The sequence below is a fragment of the Entelurus aequoreus genome, linkage group LG23, assembly GCF_033978785.1.
Source record: "Entelurus aequoreus isolate RoL-2023_Sb linkage group LG23, RoL_Eaeq_v1.1, whole genome shotgun sequence".
In the NCBI taxonomy this organism is placed as follows: domain Eukaryota; kingdom Metazoa; phylum Chordata; class Actinopteri; order Syngnathiformes; family Syngnathidae; genus Entelurus; species Entelurus aequoreus.
In genome coordinates this window covers 9816130-9842773 of record NC_084753.1, presented here as the reverse complement: position 1 = coordinate 9842773, position 26644 = coordinate 9816130, and the positions used below count along the sequence as shown (strand labels likewise).

Here is a 26644-nt window from a genome sequence, read left to right as displayed (position 1 = left end):
TCCACTACTGTCCACTACTGTCCACTACTGTCCACTACAGTCCACTACAGTCCACTACAGTCCACTACAGTCCACTACTGTCCACTACAGTCCACTACTGTCCACTACTGTCCACTACTGTCCACTACAGTCCACTACTGTCCACTACAGTCCACTACTGTCCACTACAGTCCACTACTGTCCACTACAGTACCACTCCTCACCACTTGTCTTAGTCCTCACATGACATGTGGGCTTCTACTCACCTCCTGTCCACTACAGTCCACTACTGTCCACTACAGTCCACTACTGTCCACTACAGTCCACTACAGTCCACTACTGTCCACTACTGTCCACTACAGTCCACTACAGTCCACTACTGTCCACTACAGTCCACTACTGTCCACTACTGTCCACTACAGTCCACTACTGTCCACTACAGTCCACTACAGTCCACTACTGTCCACTACAGTCCACTACTGTCCACTACAGTCCACTACTGTCCACTACAGTCCACTACTGTCCACTACAGTCCACTACAGTCCACTACTGTCCACTACTGTCCACTACAGTCCACTACAGTCCACTACTGTCCACTACAGTCCACTACTGTCCACTACTGTCCACTACAGTCCACTACAGTACCACTCCTCACCACTTGTCTTAGTCCTCACATGACATGTGGGCTTCTACTCACCTCCTGTCCACTACTGTCCACTACTGTCCACTACTGTCCACTACAGTCCACTACTGTCCACTACAGTCCACTACTGTCCACTACTGTCCACTACAGTCCACTACAGTCCACTACTGTCCACTACAGTCCACTACTGTCCACTACTGTCCACTACAGTACCACTCCTCACCACTTGTCTTAGTCCTCACATGACATGTGGGCTTCTACTCACCTCCTGTCCACTACAGTCCACTACTGTCCACTACAGTCCACTACAGTCCACTACTGTCCACTACAGTCCACTACAGTCCACTACAGTCCACTACAGTCCACTACTGTCCACTACTGTCCACTACAGTCCACTACTGTCCACTACAGTCCACTACTGTCCACTACTGTCCACTACAGTCCACTACAGTCCACTACTGTCCACTACAGTCCACTACTGTCCACTACTGTCCACTACAGTCCACTACAGTACCACTCCTCACCACTTGTCTTAGTCCTCACATGACATGTGGGCTTCTACTCACCTCCTGTCCACTACAGTCCACTACAGTCCACTACAGTCCACTACTGTCCACTACAGTCCACTACTGTCCACTACAGTCCACTACAGTCCACTACTGTCCACTACAGTCCACTACTGTCCACTACAGTCCACTACTGTCCACTACTGTCCACTACTGTCCACTACTGTCCACTACAGTCCACTACTGTCCACTACAGTCCACTACTGTCCACTACTGTCCACTACAGTCCACTACAGTCCACTACTGTCCACTACAGTCCACTACTGTCCACTACTGTCCACTACAGTACCACTCCTCACCACTTGTCTTAGTCCTCACATGACATGTGGGCTTCTACTCACCTCCTGTCCACTACAGTCCACTACTGTCCACTACAGTCCACTACAGTCCACTACTGTCCACTACAGTCCACTACTGTCCACTACAGTCCACTACAGTCCACTACTGTCCACTACTGTCCACTACTGTCCACTACAGTCCACTACTGTCCACTACAGTCCACTACTGTCCACTACTGTCCACTACAGTCCACTACAGTCCACTACTGTCCACTACTGTCCACTACTGTCCACTACAGTCCACTACAGTACCACTCCTCACCACTTGTCTTAGTCCTCACATGACATGTGGGCTTCTACTCACCTCCTGTCCACTACAGTCCACTACTGTCCACTACTGTCCACTACAGTCCACTACTGTCCACTACAGTCCACTACTGTCCACTACTGTCCACTACAGTCCACTACAGTCCACTACTGTCCACTACAGTCCACTACTGTCCACTACTGTCCACTACAGTACCACTCCTCACCACTTGTCTTAGTCCTCACATGACATGTGGGCTTCTACTCACCTCCTGTCCACTACAGTCCACTACTGTCCACTACAGTCCACTACAGTCCACTACTGTCCACTACAGTCCACTACAGTCCACTACTGTCCACTACTGTCCACTACAGTCCACTACAGTCCACTACAGTCCACTACTGTCCACTACAGTCCACTACTGTCCACTACAGTCCACTACAGTCCACTACAGTCCACTACTGTCCACTACAGTCCACTACAGTCCACTACTGTCCACTACAGTCCACTACTGTCCACTACAGTCCACTACAGTCCACTACAGTCCACTACAGTCCACTACTGTCCACTACTGTCCACTACAGTCCACTACAGTCCACTACTGTCCACTACAGTCCACTACTGTCCACTACTGTCCACTACTGTCCACTACAGTCCACTACTGTCCACTACAGTCCACTACTGTCCACTACAGTCCACTACAGTCCACTACTGTCCACTACAGTCCACTACTGTCCACTACTGTCCACTACAGTCCACTACAGTCCACTACAGTCCACTACTGTCCACTACAGTCCACTACAGTCCACTACTGTCCACTACAGTCCACTACTGTCCACTACTGTCCACTACAGTACCACTCCTCACCACTTGTCTTAGTCCTCACATGACATGTGGGCTTCTACTCACCTCCTGTCCACTACAGTCCACTACTGTCCACTACAGTCCACTACAGTCCACTACTGTCCACTACAGTCCACTACTGTCCACTACAGTCCACTACAGTCCACTACAGTCCACTACTGTCCACTACTGTCCACTACTGTCCACTACAGTCCACTACTGTCCACTACAGTCCACTACTGTCCACTACTGTCCACTACAGTCCACTACAGTCCACTACTGTCCACTACAGTCCACTACTGTCCACTACTGTCCACTACAGTCCACTACAGTACCACTCCTCACCACTTGTCTTAGTCCTCACATGACATGTGGGCTTCTACTCACCTCCTGTCCACTACAGTCCACTACTGTCCACTACTGTCCACTACAGTCCACTACTGTCCACTACAGTCCACTACTGTCCACTACTGTCCACTACAGTCCACTACAGTCCACTACTGTCCACTACAGTCCACTACTGTCCACTACTGTCCACTACAGTACCACTCCTCACCACTTGTCTTAGTCCTCACATGACATGTGGGCTTCTACTCACCTCCTGTCCACTACAGTCCACTACTGTCCACTACAGTCCACTACAGTCCACTACTGTCCACTACAGTCCACTACAGTCCACTACTGTCCACTACAGTCCACTACTGTCCACTACAGTCCACTACAGTCCACTACAGTCCACTACTGTCCACTACAGTCCACTACTGTCCACTACAGTCCACTACAGTCCACTACAGTCCACTACTGTCCACTACAGTCCACTACAGTCCACTACTGTCCACTACAGTCCACTACAGTCCACTACAGTCCACTACAGTCCACTACAGTCCACTACTGTCCACTACAGTCCACTACAGTCCACTACTGTCCACTACAGTCCACTACTGTCCACTACTGTCCACTACTGTCCACTACAGTCCACTACTGTCCACTACAGTCCACTACTGTCCACTACAGTCCACTACAGTCCACTACTGTCCACTACAGTCCACTACTGTCCACTACTGTCCACTACAGTCCACTACAGTCCACTACAGTCCACTACTGTCCACTACAGTCCACTACAGTCCACTACTGTCCACTACAGTCCACTACTGTCCACTACTGTCCACTACAGTACCACTCCTCACCACTTGTCTTAGTCCTCACATGACATGTGGGCTTCTACTCACCTCCTGTCCACTACAGTCCACTACTGTCCACTACTGTCCACTACAGTCCACTACTGTCCACTACTGTCCACTACTGTCCACTACAGTCCACTACTGTCCACTACAGTCCACTACAGTCCACTACTGTCCACTACAGTCCACTACAGTCCACTACAGTCCACTACTGTCCACTACTGTCCACTACTGTCCACTACTGTCCACTACTGTCCACTACAGTCCACTACTGTCCACTACAGTCCACTACAGTCCACTACTGTCCACTACAGTCCACTACTGTCCACTACTGTCCACTACTGTCCACTACAGTCCACTACTGTCCACTACAGTCCACTACTGTCCACTACTGTCCACTACAGTCCACTACTGTCCACTACAGTCCACTACTGTCCACTACTGTCCACTACAGTCCACTACTGTCCACTACAGTCCACTACTGTCCACTACAGTCCACTACTGTCCACTACAGTCCACTACTGTCCACTACAGTCCACTACAGTCCACTACAGTCCACTACTGTCCACTACAGTCCACTACAGTCCACTACTGTCCACTACTGTCCACTACAGTCCACTACAGTCCACTACTGTCCACTACTGTCCACTACAGTCCACTACAGTCCACTACAGTCCACTACTGTCCACTACAGTACCACTACTGTCCACTACTGTCCACTACAGTCCACTACAGTCCACTACTGTCCACTACAGTACCACTCCTCACCACTTGTCTTAGTCCTCACATGACATGTGGGCTTCTACTCACCTCCTGTCCACTACAGTCCACTACTGTCCACTACAGTCCACTACAGTCCACTACAGTCCACTACTTTCCACTACTGTCCACTACTGTCCACTACAGTCCACTACTGTCCACTACAGTCCACTACAGTCCACTACTGTCCACTACAGTCCACTACAGTCCACTACAGTCCACTACTGTCCACTACAGTCCACTACTGTCCACTACAGTCCACTACAGTCCACTACAGTCCACTACTGTCCACTACAGTCCACTACTGTCCACTACAGTCCACTACTGTCCACTACAGTCCACTACTGTCCACTACAGTCCACTACAGTCCACTACAGTCCACTACTGTCCACTACAGTCCACTACTGTCCACTACAGTCCACTACTGTCCACTACTGTCCACTACAGTCCACTACTGTCCACTACAGTCCACTACTGTCCACTACAGTCCACTACAGTCCACTACAGTCCACTACAGTCCACTACTGTCCACTACAGTCCACTACAGTCCACTACAGTCCACTACAGTACCACTCCTCACCACTTGTCTTAGTCCTCACATGACATGTGGGCTTGTACTCACCTCCTGTCCACTACAGTCCACTACTGTCCACTACAGTCCACTACAGTCCACTACTGTCCACTACAGTCCACTATAGTCCACTACAGTACCACTCCTCACCACTTGTCTTAGTCCTCACATGACATGTGGGCTTGTACTCACCTCCTGTCCACTACTGTCCACTACAGTCCACTACTGTCCACTACAGTCCACTACTGTCCACTACAGTCCACTACAGTCCACTACAGTCCACTACAGTCCACTACTGTCCACTACAGTCCACTACAGTCCACTACAGTCCACTACAGTCCACTACAGTCCACTACTGTCCACTACAGTCCACTACTGTCCACTACAGTCCACTACTGTCCACTACTGTCCACTACAGTCCACTACAGTCCACTACTGTCCACTACTGTCCACTACAGTCCACTACAGTCCACTACAGTCCACTACAGTACCACTCCTCACCACTTGTCTTAGTCCTCACATGACATGTGGGCTTGTACTCACCTCCTGTCCACTACAGTCCACTACAGTCCACTACAGTCCACTACTGTCCACTACAGTACCACTCCTCACCACTTGTCTTAGTCCTCACATGACATGTGGGCTTGTACTCACCTCCTGTCCACTACAGTCCACTACAGTCCACTACAGTCCACTACTGTCCACTACAGTACCACTCCTCACCACTTGTCTTAGTCCTCACATGACATGTGGGCTTGTACTCACCTCCTGGATGTAGGACACAATGGCCGCCTGCGTCTCAATGTCCAGCAGTTTGATCTTGTCAATCATCTCCTCCTTACGCTCGCACTGAGGAGTCACAAACACCTTCATGACTTACCAGCAGCGATACAAGGTGACACAGGCAGAAGAGGATACCACATATCACCATTTTCATTCACCGACTCTTTGCTGAAAACTCTTTCAGCAGTACAATAAATACACGTAGAAAATAGGAAAACATAAATAAAACCAGTAAATAATCATTCAATCATTCAAATATCATTTAGACACGATAAAAAGGTGACAGTTAAATATTACAATAATCCTGTGAAGTACAAAAGCAGTGAAGTTGTCAGCTTGTGTAAAAGGTAAATAAAAAGAGAATACAACAAATCCTTTTCAACTTATATTCAATAGAATAGACTGCAAAGACAAGATATTTCATGTTCACACTGACAAACTTTGTTACTTGTTGCAAATATTAGCTCATTTGGAATTTGATGGCTGCAACATGCAAAAAATAACAAAGTTTCTCAGTGTGAACAATGTTGTGTGTACTAGTTACCTGCATGTGTTGTGTGTACTTGTTACCTACATGTGTTGTGTGTACTAGTTACCTACATGTGTTGTGTGTACTAGTTACCTGCATGTGTTGTGTGTACTAGTTACCTGCATGTGTTGTGTGTACTAGTTACCTGCATGTGTTGTGTGTACTTGTTACCTGCATGTGTTGTGTGTACTAGTTACCTGCATGTGTTGTGTGTACTAGTTACCTACATGTGTTGTGTGTACTAGTTACCTGCATGTGTTGTGTGTACTAGTTACCTGCATGTGTTGTGTGTACTAGTTACCTGCATGTGTTGTGTGTACTTGTTACCTACATGTGTTGTGTGTACTAGTTACCTGCATGTGTTGTGTGTACTAGTTACCTACATGTGTTGTGTGTACTAGTTACCTGCATGTGTTGTGTATACTAGTTACCTACATGTGTTGTGTGTACTAGCTACCTGCATGTGTTGTGTGTACTTGTTACCTGCATGTGTTGTGTGTACTAGTTACCTGCATGTGTTGTGTGTACTAGTTACCTGCACGGTTGTCTGGGCATGTGTTGTGTGTACTAGTTACCTGCATGTGTTGTGTGTACTAGTTACCTGCACGGTTGTCTGGGCATGTGTTGTGTGTACTAGTTACCTTCACGGTTGTCTGGGCATGTGTTGTGTGTACTAGTTACCTGCATGTGTTGTGTGTACTAGTTACCTGCACGGTTGTCTGGGCATGTGTTGTGTGTACTAGTTACCTGCATGTGTTGTGTGTACTAGTTACCTGCACGGTTGTCTGGGCATGTGTTGTGTGTACTAGTTACCTGCATGTGTTGTGTGTACTAGTTACCTGCACGGTTGTCTGGGCATGTGTTGTGTGTACTAGTTACCTGCATGTGTTGTGTGTACTAGTTACCTGCACGGTTGTCTGGGCATGTGTTGTGTGTACTAGTTACCTGCATGTGTTGTGTGTACTAGTTACCTGCACGGTTGTCTGGGCATGTGTTGTGTGTACTAGTTACCTGCATGTGTTGTGTGTACTAGTTACCTGCATGTGTTGTGTGTACTAGTTACCTGCACGGCACAACCCAGGATCAACAGTAACAGTCTTTTCAGCTCCTCCATGCTCTTTGCTAGAGGGAGACAACACAAACACAAATGTTAAGACTTTGAAAGAAGGACAACATGTGTGAGTGTTGTTACCTCCTCAGGAACTGCAACACAATTACTTTTCTGTCTTGACACTAAAGTACTTTTCATATTCCCAATTAAAGAATGTTTGAAACCTTGATGCAGAAGTCTAGAGGGCAGCTACATCCTCTCAACTTGCAGCTACATCCCCTCCACTTGCAGCTACATCCTCTCCACTTGCAGCTACATCCCCTCCACTTGCAGCTACATCCCCTCCACTTGCAGCTACATCCCCTCCACTTGCAGCTACATCCCCTCCACTTGCAGCTACATCCTCTCCACTTGCAGCTACATCCCCTCCACTTGCAGCTACATCCCCTCCACTTGCAGCTACATCCCCTCCACTTGCAGCTACATCCCCTCCACTTGCAGCTACATCCTCTCCACTTGCAGCTACATCCCCTCCACTTGCAGCTACATCCCCTCCACTTGCAGCTACATCCCCTCCACTTGCAGCTACATCCCCTCCACTTGCAGCTACATCCCCTCCACTTGCAGCTACATCCCCTCCACTTGCAGCTACATCCTCTCCACTTGCAGCTACATCCCCTCCACTTGCAGCTACATCCCCTCCACTTGCAGCTACATCCCCTCCACTTGCAGCTACATCCCCTCCACTTGCAGCTACATCCCCTCCACTTGCAGCTACATCCCCTCCACTTGCAGCTACATCCCCTCCACTCGCAGCTACATCCCCTCCACTCGCAGCTACATCCTCTCCACTCGCAGCTACATCCCCTCCACTTGCAGCTACATCCCCTCCACTTGCAGCTACGTCCTCTCCACTTGCAGCTACGTCCTCTCCACTTGCAACTACGTCCCCTCCACTTGCAGCTACATCCCCTCCACTTGCAGCTACATCCCCTCCACTTGCAGCTACATCCCCTCCACTTGCAGCTACATCCCCTCCACTTGCAGCTACATCCCCTCCACTTGCAGCTACATCCCCTCCACTTGCAGCTACATCCCCTCCACTTGCAGCTACATCCCCTCCACTTGCAGCTACATCCTCTCAACTTGCAGCTACATCCCCTCCACTTGCAGCTACATCCCCTCCACTTGCAGCTACATCCCCTCCACTTGCAGCTACATCCCCTCCACTTGCAGCTACATCCCCTCCACTTGCAGCTACATCCCCTCCACTTGCAGCTACATCCCCTCCACTTGCAGCTACATCCCCTCCACTTGCAGCTACATCCCCTCCACTTGCAGCTACATCCCCTCCACTTGCAGCTACATCCCCTCCACTCGCAGCTACATCCCCTCCACTCGCAGCTACATCCCCTCCACTCGCAGCTACATCCTCTCCACTTGCAGCTACATCCCCTCCACTTGCAGCTACATCCCCTCCACTTGCAGCTACATCCTCTCCACTTGCAGCTACGTCCTCTCCACTTGCAACTACGTCCCCTCCACTTGCAGCTACATCCTCTCAACTTGCAGCTACATCCCCTCCACTTGCAGCTACATCCCCTCCACTTGCAGCTACATCCCCTCCACTTGCAGCTACATCCCCTCCACTTGCAGCTACATCCCCTCCACTTGCAGCTACATCCCCTCCACTTGCAGCTACATCCCCTCCACTCGCAGCTACATCCCCTCCACTCGCAGCTACATCCTCTCCACTTGCAGCTACATCCCCTCCACTTGCAGCTACATCCCCTCCACTTGCAGCTACATCCTCTCCACTTGCAGCTACGTCCTCTCCACTTGCAACTACGTCCCCTCCACTTGCAGCTACATCCCCTCCACTTGCAGCTACATCCCCTCCACTTGCAGCTACATCCCCTCCACTTGCAGCTACATCCCCTCCACTTGCAGCTACATCCCCTCCACTTGCAGCTACATCCCCTCCACTTTCAGCTACATCCCCTCCACTTGCAGCTACATCCCCTCCACTTGCAGCTACATCCCCTCCACTTGCAGCTACATCCCCTCCACTTGCAGCTACATCCCCTCCACTTGCAGCTACATCCCCTCCACTTGCAGCTACATCCCCTCCACTCGCAGCTACATCCCCTCCACTCGCAGCTACATCCTCTCCACTCGCAGCTACATCCCCTCCACTTGCAGCTACATCCCCTCCACTTGCAGCTACATCCTCTCCACTTGCAGCTACATCCTCTCCACTTGCAACTACGTCCCCTCCACTTGCAGCTACGTCCCCTCCACTTGCAGCTACATCCCCTCCACTTGCAGCTACATCCCCTCCACTTGCAGCTACATCCCCTCCACTTGCAGCTACATCCCCTCCACTTGCAGCTACATCCCCTCCACTTGCAGCTACATCCCCTCCACTTGCAGCTACATCCCCTCCACTTGCAGCTACATCCCCTCCACTTGCAGCTACATCCCCTCCACTTGCAGCTACATCCCCTCCACTTGCAGCTACATCCCCTCCACTTGCAGCTACATCCCCTCCACTTGCAGCTACATCCCCTCCACTTGCAGCTACATCCCCTCCACTCGCAGCTACATCCCCTCCACTCGCAGCTACATCCCCTCCACTTGCAGCTACATCCTCTCCACTTGCAGCTACATCTCCTCCACTTGCAGCTACATCCCCTCCACTTGCAGCTACATCCTCTCCACTTGCAGCTACGTCCTCTCCACTTGCAACTACGTCCCCTCCACTTGCAGCTACATCCTCTCAACTTGCAGCTACATCCCCTCCACTTGCAGCTACATCCCCTCCACTTGCAGCTACATCCCCTCCACTTGCAGCTACATCCTCTCCACTTGCAGCTACATCCCCTCCACTTGCAGCTACACCCCCTCCACTTGCAGCTACATCCCCTCCACTTGCAGCTACATCCCCTCCACTTGCAGCTACATCCCCTCCACTCGCAGCTACATCCCCTCCACTCGCAGCTACATCCCCTCCACTTGCAGCTACATCCTCTCCACTTGCAGCTACATCCCCTCCACTTGCAGCTACATCCCCTCCACTTGCAGCTACATCCTCTCCACTTGCAGCTACGTCCTCTCCACTTGCAACTACGTCCCCTCCACTTGCAGCTACATCCCCTCCACTTGCAGCTACATCCCCTCCACTTGCAGCTACATCCCCTCCACTTGCAGCTACATCCCCTCCACTTGCAGCTACATCCCCTCCACTTTCAGCTACATCCCCTCCACTTGCAGCTACATCCCCTCCACTTGCAGCTACATCCCCTCCACTTGCAGCTACATCCCCTCCACTTGCAGCTACATCCCCTCCACTTGCAGCTACATCCCCCCCACTCGCAGCTACATCCCCTCCACTCGCAGCTACATCCCCTCCACTCGCAGCTACATCCCCTCCACTCGCAGCTACATCCCCTCCACTCGCAGCTACATCCCCTCCACTTGCAGCTACATCCTCTCCACTTGCAGCTACATCCCCTCCACTCGCAGCTACATCCCCTCCACTCGCAGCTACATCCCCTCCACTTGCAGCTACATCCTCTCCACTTGCAGCTACATCCCCTCCACTTGCAGCTACATCCCCTCCACTTGCAGCTACATCCTCTCCACTTGCAGCTACATCCTCTCCACTTGCAACTACGTCCCCTCCACTTGCAGCTACATCCTCTCAACTTGCAGCTACATCCCCTCCACTTGCAGCTACATCCCCTCCACTTGCAGCTACATCCCCTCCACTTGCAGCTACATCCTCTCCACTTGCAGCTACATCCCCTCCACTTGCAGCTACACCCCCTCCACTTGCAGCTACATCCCCTCCACTTGCAGCTACATCCCCTCCACTTGCAGCTACATCCCCTCCACTTGCAGCTACATCCCCTCCACTCGCAGCTACATCCCCTCCACTTGCAGCTACATCCTCTCCACTTGCAGCTACATCCCCTCCACTTGCAGCTACATCCCCTCCACTTGCAGCTACATCCTCTCCACTTGCAGCTACATCCTCTCCACTTGCAACTACGTCCCCTCCACTTGCAGCTACATCCCCTCCACTTGCAGCTACATCCCCTCCACTTGCAGCTACATCCCCTCCACTTGCAGCTACATCCCCTCCACTTGCAGCTACATCCCCTCCACTTGCAGCTACATCCCCTCCACTTTCAGCTACATCCCCTCCACTTGCAGCTACATCCTCTCCACTTGCAGCTACATCCTCTCCACTTGCAACTACGTCCCCTCCACTTGCAGCTACGTCCCCTCCACTTGCAGCTACGTCCCCTCCACTTGCAGCTACATCCCCTCCACTTGCAGCTACATCCCCTCCACTTGCAGCTACATCCCCTCCACTTGCAGCTACATCCCCTCCACTTGCAGCTACATCCCCTCCACTTGCAGCTACATCCCCTCCACTTGCAGCTACATCCCCTCCACTTGCAGCTACATCCCCTCCACTTGCAGCTACATCCCCTCCACTTGCAGCTACATCCCCTCCACTTGCAGCTACATCCCCTCCACTTGCAGCTACATCCCCTCCACTTGCAGCTACATCCCCTCCACTCGCAGCTACATCCCCTCCACTTGCAGCTACATCCCCTCCACTTGCAGCTACACCCCTCCACTTGCAGCTACACCCCTCCACTTGCAGCTACATCCCCTCCACTTGCAGCTACATCCCCTCCACTTGCAGCTACGTCCCCTCCACTTGCAGCTACATCCCCTCCACTTGCAGCTACATCCCCTCCACTTGCAGCTACATCCCCTCCACTTGCTGCTACATCCCCTCCACTTGCTCCATTGACAATCAGAAATACTTGAATAATCCCAGAGGGGAAAGTAACATTTTCAGCACAATCCCATTCAAGAGCAGACAAACATTACAGGAGACAGAACAGGATCAAACATTACAGGAGACAGAACAGGATCAAACATTACAGGAGACAGAACAGGATCAAACATTACAGGGAGACAGAACAGGATCAAACATTACAGGAGACAGAACAGGATCAAACATTACAAAGAGACAGAACATGATCAAACATTACAAAGAGACAGAGCAGGATCAAACATTACAAGGAGACAGAACAGGATCAAACATTACAAGGAGACAGAACAGGATCAAACATTACAAAGAGACAGAACAGGATCAAACATTACAGGAGACAGAACAGGATCAAACATTACAAAGAGACAGAACATGATCAAACATTACAGGGAGACAGAACAAGATCAAACATTACATAGAGACAGAACATGATCAAACATTACAGGGAGACAGAACAGGATCAAACATTACAGGAGACAGAACAAAATCAAACATTAGAAAGAGACAGAACAGGATCAAACATTACAAGGAGACAGAACAGGATCAAACATTACAGGGAGACAGAACAGGATCAAACATTACAGGGAGACAGAACAGGATCAAACATTACAAAGAGACAGAACAGGATCAAACATTACAAGGAGACAGAACAGGATCAAACATAACAGGGAGACAGAACAGGATCAAACATTACAAAGAGACAGAACAGGATCAAACATTACAAGGAGACAGAACAGGATCAAACATTACAGGGAGACAGAACAGGATCAAACATTACAGGAGACAGAACAGGATCGCTGACGGCTCTGCCAACTTCCGGTGGCCCTTACAAAAAAGGTGAGAAACAGGTAAACGCATTTCAACCATTCAAACATTCTTCTTAATCAGGACAAAAAAATGAAGTTGTTTTTTGAACTGGAAAAACTCCCCGGTTTTCCCAAAGTTCCTGGAATTTCTCAATGAAAAATGTTAGCACATCAACATTTCTCGACTGATTTGAAACATTCCAACACCGATCATTTCAGCTCATTCAAGTCTTTTAACATTTTCCAAACAATTTTCGCTTTTCCAAAATTCCCAAAGTTCCATGAAATTCCCATTGAAAAGAATGAGACATTTTTCAAAGTTCCACAACTCCTACATTTTTTATCCAATTCAAACTTCAAAATATTCAGCCTGTTCGAAATTGTGTGCTCTCTTTCAACAATTTTTTTTTTTTAAATTCCCGGATTTCCGAGAATTCCCAGCTTTCCAGGGACATTTTTTCCATTCAAACCATTTTTTAAACTTGCACAATTCACACATTTTTTAACCGATTCAAACCATTCCAACATCAACACATTCAATTCGTCCTGGAAATTCAAACAACAATTTTTCCACATTCAAAAAAAATTCCAGGAACTCCTGTTTTTGTCTGGCCTTATTTCCAACCTTTTTTAGTGTGATGACTCCTTTCACATTTTTCAACCCATTTCAACTGTCAGACATTCTTCTTAGTCAGGACAAAAAACCAAGTTGGTTTAAGAATTTGAAAAATTCCCGGTTTTCCCAAAATTCTGTAATACCATTTTTCAATTCAAAAAGTGTTACTACTTCAACATTTCTTGACCCATTTAAACAATTCCAACACCAACCAATTCAGCTCATTCAGGACATTCATGCTCCTAATCATTTCCAAAAACATCCCGCTTTTCCTAACATTCCCAAATTTCCAGGAAGTTCCCGTTGAAATGAATGGGACATTTTTCCAGGTTGCACAATTCCCACATTTGTCAAGCTATTGAAAGCATTCCAACATCAACACATTCCAACATCAACACATTCCAACATCAACACATTCCAACATCAACACATTCCAACATCAACACATTCCAACATCAACACATTCCAACACCAACACATTCCAACATCAACACATTCCAACATCAACACATTCCAACATCAACACATTCCAACATCAACACATTCCAACATCAACACATTCCAACATCAACACATTCCAACATCAACACATTCCAACATCAACACATTCCAACATCAACACATTCCAACATCAACACATTCCAACATCAACACATTCCAACATCAACACATTCCAACATCAACACATTCCAACATCAACACATTCCAACATCAACACATTCCAACATCAACACATTCCAACATCAACACATTCCAACATCAACACATTCCAACATCAACACATTCCAACATCAACACATTCCAACATCAACACATTCCAACATCAACACATTCCAACATCAACACATTCCAACATCAACACATTCCAACATCAACACATTCCAACATCAACACATTCCAACATCAACACATTCCAACATCAACACATTCCAACATCAACACATTCCAACATCAACACATTCCAACATCAACACATTCCAACATCAACACATTCCAACATCAACACATTCCAACATCAACACATTCCAACATCAACACATTCCAACATCAACACATTCCAACATCAACACATTCCAACATCAACACATTCCAACATCAACACATTCCAACATCAACACATTCCAACATCAACACATTCCAACATCAACACATTCCAACATCAACACATTCCAACATCAACACATTCCAACATCAACACATTCCAACATCAACACATTCCAACACCAACACATTCCAACATCAACACATTCCAACATCAACACATTCCAACATCAACACATTCCAACATCAACACATTCCAACATCAACACATTCCAACATCAACACATTCCAACATCAACACATTCCAACATCAACACATTCCAACATCAACACATTCCACTCATCCTGGACATTCTAACTAACACTTTCACAACTTCCAAACCTAATTCCGATTTTCCTGGAAATTCTAGCTGGAATTGCCTCATCTAGTTGAAAATAAGATTGGAAATTGAAATGATAAATGAAATCAATGATACTGATTGGTGGAAATGGGTGTTGAATGTGTCATGATGAGTGTGTTACCTGATAGAGGATCCCTGGCAATGCAGACGATGTTTGGAAGGGGCATGACTATTAACTGCTGAAGGGTGTCCTGTCAAAGAAGAGGACTATTGTCAAGGCAGGGAAGAACATTGCAAGACATACAGATTGTGATATCATTACTTGCAGACTGTGATATCATTACTTGCAGACTGTGATATCATTACTTGCAGACTGTGATATCATTACTTGCAGACTGTGATATCATTACTCGCAGATTGTGATATCATTACTTGCAGACTGTGATATCATTACTCGCAGACTGTGATATCATTACTAGCAGACTGTGATATCATTACTTGCAGACTGTGATATCATTACTTGCAGACTGTGATATCATTACTTGCAGACTGTGATATCATTTCTTGCAGACTGTGACATCATTACTTGCAGACTGTGACATCATTACTCGCAGACTGTGATATCATTACTCGCAGACTGTGATATCATTACTCGCAGACTGTGATATCATTACTCGCAGACTGTGATATCATTACTCGCAGACTGTGATATCATTACTCGCAGACTGTGATATCATTACTCGCAGACTGTGATATCATTACTCGCAGACTGTGATATCATTACTCGCAGACTGTGATATCATTACTCGCAGACTGTGATATCATTACTCGCAGACTGTGATATCATTACCTGCAGACTGTGATATCATTACTTGCAGACTGTGATATCATTACTTGCAGACTGTGATATCATTACCTGCAGACTGTGATATCATTACTTGCAGACTGTGATATCATTACTTGCAGACTGTGATATCATTACTCGCAGACTGTGATATCATTACTCGCAGACTGTGATATCATTACTCGCAGACTGTGATATCATTACTCGCAGACTGTGATATCATTACTCGCAGACTGTGATATCATTACTCGCAGACTGTGATATCATTACTCGCAGACTTTGATATCATTACTCGCAGACTGTGATATCATTACTCGCAGACTGTGATATCATTACTCGCAGACTGTGATATCATTACTCGCAGACTGTGATATCATTACTCGCAGACTGTGATATCATTACTCGCAGACTGTGATATCATTACTCGCAGACTGTGATATCATTACTCGCAGACTGTGATATCATTACTCGCAGACTGTGATATCATTACTCGCAGACTGTGATATCATTACTCGCAGACTGTGATATCATTACTCGCAGACTGTGATATCATTACTGAGAGAAACAGCTGCTACTCATGATTGAATAGAAAATGTGCAAAAAGCAAAGTGCTTTCCCCGCAGCGGCTGACACAAACGTGTTTCTACTGCTCTGAGGTGTTTACCCTGCCCGCTCACGTGTCTGTGGGTGTGGAACCCACAGGAAACACATTTCGCTGGTAACAAAGGGTGTGTCACTGTGTGTGCCGCCAGAAAAGGTCAGAATGGTGACCAAAGCTTTAAAGTACCACTCGGCTGGAAAAACAAGTTATTGAAGCTATGGACTTTAGAAAGAAGCAGCAAACTCTGATTAAATACCAGGTCATTGAATATGTGCACAAGTATAAATACCAGGTCATTGAATATGTGCACAAGTATAAATACCAGGTCATTGAATATGTGCACAAGTATAAATACCAGGTCATTGAATATGTGCACAAGTATAAATACCAGGTCATTGAATATGTGCACAAGTATAAATACCAGGTCATTGAATATGTGCACAAGTATAAATACCAGGTCATTGAATATGTGCACAAGTATAAATACCAGGTCATTGAATATGTGCACAAGTATAAATACCAGGTCATTGAATATGTGCACAAGTATAAATACCAGGTCATTGAATATGTGCACAAGTATAAATACCAGGTCATTGAATATGTGCACAAGTATAAATACCAGGTCATTGAATATGTGCACAAGTATAAATACCAGGTCATTGAATATGTGCACAAGTATAAATACCAGGTCATTGAATATGTGCACAAGTATAAATACCAGGTCATTGAATATGTGCACAAGTATAAATACCAGGTCATTGAATATGTGCACAAGTATAAATACCAGGTCATTGAATATGTGCACAAGTATAAATACCAGGTCATTGAATATGTGCACAAGTATAAATACCAGGTCATTGAATATGTGCACAAGTATAAATACCAGGTCATTGAATATGTGCACAAGTATAAATACCAGGTCATTGAATATGTGCACAAGTATAAATACCAGGTCATTGAATATGTGCACAAGTATAAATACCAGGTCATTGAATATGTGCACAAGTATAAATACCAGGTCATTGAATATGTGCACAAGTATAAATACCAGGTCATTGAATATGTGCACAAGTATAAATACCAGGTCATTGAATATGTGCACAAGTATAAATACCAGGTCATTGAATATGTGCACAAGTATAAATACCAGGTCATTGAATATGTGCACAAGTATAAATACCAGGTCATTGAATATGTGCACAAGTATAAATACCAGGTCATTGAATATGTGCACAAGCATAAATACCAGGTCATTGAATATGTGCACAAGCATAAATACCAGGTCATTGAATATGTGCACAAGCATAAATACCAGGTCATTGAATATGTGCACAAGTATAAATACCAGGTCATTGAATATGTGCACAAGTATAAATACCAGGTCATTGAATATGTGCACAAGTATAAATACCAGGTCATTGAATATGTGCACAAGTATAAATACCAGGTCATTGAATATGTGCACAAGTATAAATACCAGGTCATTGAATATGTGCACAAGCATAAATACCAGGTCATTGAATATGTGCACAAGTATAAATACTGTGGGACTAGAATTGAACAACAAGTGAAATTTGAAGCTAACTGTGATGTGGTGTTTCAAAAGACTCACCAAGGTTTGTACTGTCTGAGAAAACTGTCTCATTTCAATGTTGGCCAGACCGTCATGATCATGTTTTATACCCTGCTTCTATAGCGTGTGTTTTATACCCTGCTTCTATAGTGTGTGTTTTATACCCTGCTTCTATAGCGTGTGTTTTATACCCTGCTTCTATAGCGTGTGTTTTATACCCCGCTTCTATAGCGTGTGTTTTATACCCCGCTTCTATAGCGTGTGTTTTATACCCTGCTTCTATAGCGCGTGTTTTATACCCTGCTTCTATAGCGTGTGTTTTATACCCTGCTTCTATAGCGTGTGTTTTATACCCCGCTTCTATAGCGTGTGTTTTATACCCTGCTTCTATAGCGTGTGTTTTATACCCCGCTTCTATAGCGTGTGTTTTATACCCCGCTTCTATAGCGTGTGTTTTATACCCTGCTTCTATAGCGTGTGTTTTATACCCTGCTTCTATAGCGTGTGTTTTATACCCCGCTTCTATAGCGTGTGTTTTATACCCTGCTTCTATAGCGTGTGTTTTATACCCCGCTTCTATAGCGTGTGTTTTATACCCCGCTTCTATAGCGTGTGTTTTATACCCCGCTTCTATAGCGTGTGTTTTATACCCTGCTTCTATAGCGTGTGTTTTATACCCTGCTTCTATAGCGTGTGTTTTATACCCCGCTTCTATAGTGTGTTTTATACCCTGCTTCTATAGTGTGTGTTTTATACCCCGCTTCTATAGCGTGTGTTTTATACCCCGCTTCTATAGTGTGTGTTTTATACCCCGCTTCTATATCGTGTGTTTTATACCCCGCTTCTATAGCGTGTGTTTTATACCCCGCTTCTATAGCGTGTGTTTTATACCCCGCTTCTATAGTGTGTGTTTTATACCCCGCTTCTATAGCGCGTGTTTTATACCCCGCTTCTATAGCGTGTGTTTTATACCCTGCTTCTATAGCGTGTGTTTTATACCCTGCTTCTATAGCGTGTGTTTTATACCCTGCTTCTATAGCGTGTGTTTTATACCCCGCTTCTATAGCGTGTGTTTTATACCCTGCTTCTATAGCGTGTGTTTTATACCCTGCTTCTATAGCGTGTGTTTTATACCCCGCTTCTATAGCGTGTGTTTTATACCCCGCTTCTATAGCGTGTGTTTTATACCCTGCTTCTATAGCGTGTGTTTTATACCCTGCTTCTATAGCGTGTGTTTTATACCCCGCTTCTATAGTGTGTTTTATACCCTGCTTCTATAGTGTGTGTTTTATACCCCGCTTCTATAGCGTGTGTTTTATACCCCGCTTCTATAGTGTGTGTTTTATACCCCGCTTCTATAGTGTGTGTTTTATACCCCGCTTCTATAGCGTGTGTTTTATACCCCGCTTCTATAGCGTGTGTTTTATACCCCGCTTCTATAGTGTGTTTTATACCCTGCTTCTATAGTGTGTGTTTTATACCCCGCTTCTATAGCGTGTGTTTTATACCCCGCTTCTATAGTGTGTGTTTTATACCCCGCTTCTATAGTGTGTGTTTTATACCCCGCTTCTATAGCGTGTGTTTTATACCCCGCTTCTATAGCGTGTGTTTTATACCCCGCTTCTATAGCGTGTGTTTTATACCCCGCTTCTATAGTGTGTGTTTTATACCCCGCTTCTATAGCGCGTGTTTTATACCCCGCTTCTATAGCGCGTGTTTTATACCCCGCTTCTATAGTGTGTGTTTTATACCCTGCTTCTATAGCGCGTGTTTTATACCCCGCTTCTATAGCGTGTGTTTTATACCCCGCTTCTATAGCGGGGTATAAAGTCACAATGTCCCATAGAGTTCTAAAAAAGTTATGACAGACCACCTCAAAAAAACAGAATGGAATTGTACAGTTTTTTACTGAATGCGACACCCAAAATGTACATGAAAATAAAGAAAGTGGGATTTACAATATTAACTATGAACAATAAAAGAGTGAATATTAACAACATATTTGACTTCTCAGAGCAGCTCCTCCATAGTTGTGTATCTTTTACAATCAAGCAACAATGTAAGAACCAGCAAAATATGAATGCAAAGTGTAATAAACATCTACAATATGATATATTATGAAGTAAAAATGTGTTCCTGACACATGTTTGGGGCTGGCTGCTCTGCTTAGTTCCTGTGATGTACATTACAGTAATAAGAACACTCAAAAGTGCAGATTTCAACCATTGAAATACTTTCTAGAGTTCACATTTAAAAACATCATAATGGCAAATACACTTTTCATGTTAAAGCTGTAAAATAATGATGTAGAACACGGGTGTCAAAGTCAAATACAGAGTGGGCCAAAATGTAAAAGTGAACAAAGCCGCAGGCTAAGGTTGAACAAATGAACCTTTTAATAGGGACCCAAACAAGTTTTGCATTGAATATTGAACAAGCAAGGCTTATATAACTTTATAGTGACATGCAAAATCCAGTTTCAAATAATAATAATAATAATTAAAAACATCAATGGCATATCAAATACAATTGAAATAAAAATTGAATGCCTCTTTTTTATTTGCAGCCTTCTGAGGTAAATATCAACATTAACTTTTTCCACAGGCTAATAAATTAGAAAATAAAATAACAATGAATAAATCAACCATTCAGGACTTTAAAGTGCTCAGTTTGCAACACACTGATCTAATGTGATGTGCCCAAGCCAGATACCTGACATCTTTTCTGGGATGCTAGTTCATTCAGGCTTTGAGCTGAGGCAACCTTCATTATCCAACCAAGGTGTTCATCAGTCAGACGTATCCTGTGAGACGTTTTCCTCATCTTCATTGAGGAGAAAAGTTGCTCACATACATAAGTGCTGGCAAACATGGAGAGCAATTGAGCAGCTTGGGTGCGGAGCTGAGGCATTGTGTCAAGGATGAATTGTGGCGCCAACAGCGTCATACTTTGACTTCAGCGTGTCATCACACTGGAGTTGAGGTGGGCAGGGTTGGAGGGTAGCGGGGGGTGCATATTGTAGCGTCCCGGAAGAGTTAGTGCTGCAAGGGGTTCTGGGTATTTGTTCTGTTGTGTTTATGTTGTGTTACGGTGCGGATGTTCTCCTGAAATGTGTTTGTCATTCTTGTTCGGTGTGGGTTCACAGTGTGGTGCATATTTGTAACAGTGTTAAACTTGTTTATACGGTGTGACCTGTATGGCTGTTGATCAAGTATGCCTTGCATTCACTTATGTGTGTGTAGAAGCCGCACATATTATGTGACTGCGCCGGCACGCTGTTTGTATGGTGGAAAAGCAGACGTGACGACAGGTTGTAGAGGACACTAAAGGGATGCCCCCAATATTGTTGTCCAGGTGGAAATCAAGAGAATGGTTGCCCCGGGAGATTTTCGGGAGGGGCACTGAAATTCGGGAGTCTCCGGGAAAATCAAGAGGTTTGGCAAGTATGAGTATTAGCGGTGAATGCGGTGTGACAGCGGCACCACCGCTGTGTAATACTGGCGGGCCAGCTCTTATGTTCATTTGATATCAAATGAAATTACACGGCGGGCCAGAGTTTGACACCCATGATCTACAACCTTATATTTTTGAGCCTGAACACAAGGAGGATGAGCAATAAGTTTTAGAAAGCTGACTGCTACCCGGACGCAGCTTAATTGTGACACTAGCATCCGCAACATTGCTAGCTGTGAACCATACAAACAAACATAATAAATACATAAATGATCAAACAAAAACTTACTGTAACATTTCCACTATCGCTGCGATACGACTGACGAGACTCACATAATTGCTTCTACATGAAGATTCAATCACAGTCCTCATGAAGGGTTAAAAAAAAAAAAAGTTCCTGCAACTAGCGTCTTTTTTTGTCTTTTTTGACACGTCGGGATGTGAAAGTGGACCAGTGTCTCAGTCCATGGCCACATTTGTCTACTGGCAGGTGAGAGATGCATGCATTATAATCTACAATTGACTTTTAGTAAGTTTGAACAAAGGCTAAGTGTGTCAACAATAGCATTAGCTCACTGACATCAATGCGGGGCGGTATAGCTCGGTTGGTAGAGCGGCCGTGCCAGCAACTTAAGGGGTTCCAGGTTCGATCCCAGCTTCTGCCATCCTAGTCACTGCCGTTGTGTCCTTGGGCAAGACACTTTACCCACCTGCCACCCACACTGCTTTAAATGGAACTTACATATTGGCTTTCACTATGTAAAGCGCTTTGAGCCACTAGAGAAAAGCGCTATATAAATATAATTCACTTCACTTCACAATGCACCGCTAATGTAGTCCGTCTGCGTTAGAGCTTATAATAACAATATCACTCATAATTGCTCCATTGTCAGCTCACAACATGTAAATGTAATGTAGTCCGTCTGCGTTAGAGCTTATAATAACAATATCACTCATAATTGCTCCATTGTCAGCTCACAACATGTAAATGTAATGTAGTCCGTCTGCGTTAGAGCTTATAATAACAATATCACTCATAATTGCTCCATTGTCAGCTCACAACATGTAAATGTAATGTAGTCTGTCTGCGTTAGAGCTTATAATAACAATATCACTCATATTTGCTCCATTGTCAGCTCACAACATGTAAATGTAATGTAGTCCGTCTGCGTTAGAGCTTATAATAACAATATCACTCATAATTGCTCCATTGTCAGGTCACAACATGTAAATGTAATGTAGTCTGTCTGCGTTAGAGCTTATAATAACAATATCACTCATAATTGCTCCATTGTCAGCTCACAACATGTAAATGTAATGTAGTCCGTCTGCGTTAGAGCTTATAATAACAATATCACTCATAATTGCTCCATTGTCAGCTCACAACATGTAAATGTAATGTAGTCTGTCTGCGTTAGAGCTTATAATAACAATATCACTCATATTTGCTCCATTGTCAGCTCACAACATGTAAATGTAATGTAGTCCGTCTGCGTTAGAGCTTATAATAACAATATCACTCATATTTGCTCCATTGTCAGCTCACAACATGTAAATGTAATGTAGTCCGTCTGCGTTAGAGCTTATAATAACAATATCACTCATATTTGCTCCATTGTCAGCTCACAACATGTAAATGTAATGTAGTCCGTCTGCGTTAGAGCTTATAATAACAATATCACTCATATTTGCTCCATTGTCAGCTCACAACATGTAAATGTAATGTAGTCTGTCTGCGTTAGAGCTTATAATAACAATATCACTCATAATTGCTCCATTGTCAGCTCACAACATGTAAATGTAATGTAGTCCGTCTGCGTTAGAGCTTATAATAACAATATCACTCATAATTGCTCCATTGTCAGCTCACAACATGTAAATGTAATGTAGTCTGTCTGCGTTAGAGCTTATAATAACAATATCACTCATATTTGCTCCATTGTCAGCTCACAACATGTAAATGTAATGTAGTCCGTCTGCGTTAGAGCTTATAATAACAATATCACTCATATTTGCTCCATTGTCAGCTCACAACATGTAAATGTAATGTAGTCCGTCTGCGTTAGAGCTTATAATAACAATATCACTCATATTTGCTCCATTGTCAGCTCACAACATGTAAATGTAATGTAGTCCGTCTGCGTTAGAGCTTATAATAACAATATCACTCATATTTGCTCCATTGTCAGCTCACAACATGTAAATGTAATGTAGTCTGTCTGCGTTAGAGCTTATAATAACAATATCACTCATAATTGCTCCATTGTCAGCTCACAACATGTAAATGTAATGTAGTCCGTCTGCGTTAGAGCTTATAATAACAATATCACTCATAATTGCTCCATTGTCAGGTCACAACATGTAAATGGAGGATTGCTGGCACTTTCTGGATTTATTTCAGAGTATAATGAGAGGATGTCCATCTGTTGACTCACTTGTTAGCTCTTGATGTGTTCTTGACTTACATAAGGATAGAGAATGATAAACAGCCCATCTCTTCACTATTGTTTGCATATTTCCAGTATGACTGATCTGGTAATGTAGTCAGAGTGCAGAAGTGTGACTCTAGTGAAGTAGAATCAGAGTTGGCAGCAGAATTTGTGTGACATTTTGTGATGTTTAAACTGTGTTTCCAAACACTTTGCAGCGTGTAAATACAATTGGATGGTTTAACGGATATAACAGAAAACATAAGTAAGCATATAGTCAACTTGTTTTTCCACTCTACTAATATTTTACAACATTTTTAAATACTTTTTCTCTGACAAGAGGTGGGCGATCAAACTAACACAAATGTATCCCGTACCAGTAGATAGATAGATAGATAGATAGATAGATAGATAGATAGATAGATAGATAGATAGATAGATAGATAGATAGATAGATAGATAGATAGATAGATAGATAGATAGTACAGTATCACTGAATCCAATCCACAACACCCATTGTTCTGATAATAACAAAATGTACCTTATGTTAACCAAATATACACATCTACAAAAGGCAAAAGCAGTGAAGTTGTCAGGTTGTGTAAAAGGTAAATAAAAAGAGAATACAACAAATCCTCTTCAACTTATATTCAATTGAATAGACTGCAAAGACAAGATATTTCATGTTCACACTGACAAACTTTGGTATTTTTTGCAAATATTAGCTCATTTGGAATTTGATGCCTGCAACATGTTTCAAAAAAGCTGGCACAAGTGGCAAAAAAGAGTGATAATGTTGAGGAATGCTCATCAAAGACTTATTTGGAACATCCCACAGGTGAACAGGCTAATTGGGAACAGGTGGGTGCCATGATTGGCTATAAAAGCAGCTTCCATGAAATGCTCAGTCATTCACAAACAAGGACGGGGCGAGGGTCACCACTTTGTCAACAAATGCCTGAGCAAATTGTTGAAGGACAACATTTCTCAACAAGGAATTGAGGGATTTCACCATCTACGCTCCGTAATATCATCAAAAGGTTGAGAGAATGTGGAGAAATCACTGCACGTAAGCCATGATATTACACACCTTGGATCCCTCAGGTGCTACTGCATCAAAAAGCCACATCAGTGTGTAAAGGATATCACCACATGGGCTCAGGAACACTTCAGAAAACCACTGTCAGTAACTACAGTTGGTCGCTACATCTGTAAGTGCAAGTTAAAACTCTACTATGCAAAGCCAAAGCTATTTATCAACAACACCCAGAAAAGCTTCGATGGGCCCGAGCTCATCTAAGATGGACTGATGCAAAGTGGAAAAGGCAGCATGTGTGATGGTATGGGGGTGTATTAGTGGTCAAGACATGTTCTAGGGTGAAAGTGTAAAAGGCAGCATGTGTGATGGTATGGGGGTGTATTAGTGGTCAAGACATGTTCTAGGGTGAAAGTGTAGAAGGCAGCATGTGTGATGGTATGGGGGTGTATTAGTGGTCAAGACATGTTCTAGGGTGAAAGTGTAAAAGGCAGCATGTGTGATGGTATGGGGGTGTATTAGTGGTCAAGACATGTTCTAGGGTGAAAGTGTAAAAGGCAGCATGTGTGATGGTATGGGGGTGTATTAGTGGTCAAGACATGGGTAACTTACACATCTGTGAAGGCACCATTAATGCTGAAAGGTACATACAGCTTTTGGAGCAACATATGTTGCCATCGAAGCATCGTTGTCATGGACGCCCCTGCTTATTTCAGCAAGACAGGTGTTACAACAGCGTGGCTTCATAGTAAAAGAGTGCAGGTACTAGACTGGCCTGCCTGTAGTCCAGACATTGAAAATGTGTGGCAGCTAAAATATGAGAAGGGAGACTGTTGAACAACTTAAGCTGTACATCAAGCAAGAATGGGAAAGAATTCCACTTCAAAAATGTGTCTCCTCACTTCCCAAACCTTTACTGAGTGTTGTTAAAAGGAAAGGCCATGTAACACACTGGTAAAAATGCCTTTTTTGCAATGTGTTGCTGCCATTACATTCTAACTTCATGATTATTTGCAAAGTTTGTCAGTGTGAACATGAAATATCTTGTCTTTGCAGTCTATTCAATTGAATATAAGTTGAAAAGGATTTGTTGTATTCTCTTTTTATTTACCTTTTACACAACCTGACAACTTCACTGCTTTTGTAGTTAGTAGATGACACTAAAATGCATGAAAATAGAGTTTGAGTAATAAAGTAGTAAGTCAAAGCATGTTATTTATCTGCCAGAGGAACATGAGGGTGGATGAAGGTCACATGAGGGTGGATGAAGGTCACATGGAGAGTGTAGAAAGAGTGATAAAGAGTTGAGAAGAAGGATGTATGGGAAGAGACAAAACAAGGTGTGTGAGGAAGTGTCTGTCATGGAGGGCAGCAGCCTGGCAATAACAGCACAATAAGATGACATCATTACAGTCTTTCAACTGCCATGTAGAACAAAGCACATGAGAGTATTGTGCAGCAGACTAAAGCACATGAGAGTATTGTGCAGCAGACTAAAGCACATGAGAGTATTGTGCAGCAGACTAAAGCACATGAGAGTATTGTGCAGCAGACTAAAG

At 44.6% G+C, this 26644-nt stretch overlaps 1 protein-coding gene across 1 annotated transcript in view; it reads right to left on the bottom strand.

Moving 5' to 3' along the window:
- The window catches only part of LOC133641176 (protein Daple-like), a 166237-nt gene that overhangs the window by 88471 nt on the left and 51122 nt on the right, over positions 1-26644 (bottom strand). The window contains exons 4-6 of the mRNA XM_062035108.1: positions 15331-15400; positions 7503-7561; positions 5893-5976 (exon numbers count right to left, since the gene is read on the bottom strand). Of these exons, the coding sequence (XP_061891092.1) occupies positions 5893-5976; positions 7503-7561; positions 15331-15400 (213 nt within the window). The remainder of the gene's footprint in view (positions 1-5892; positions 5977-7502; positions 7562-15330; positions 15401-26644) is intronic.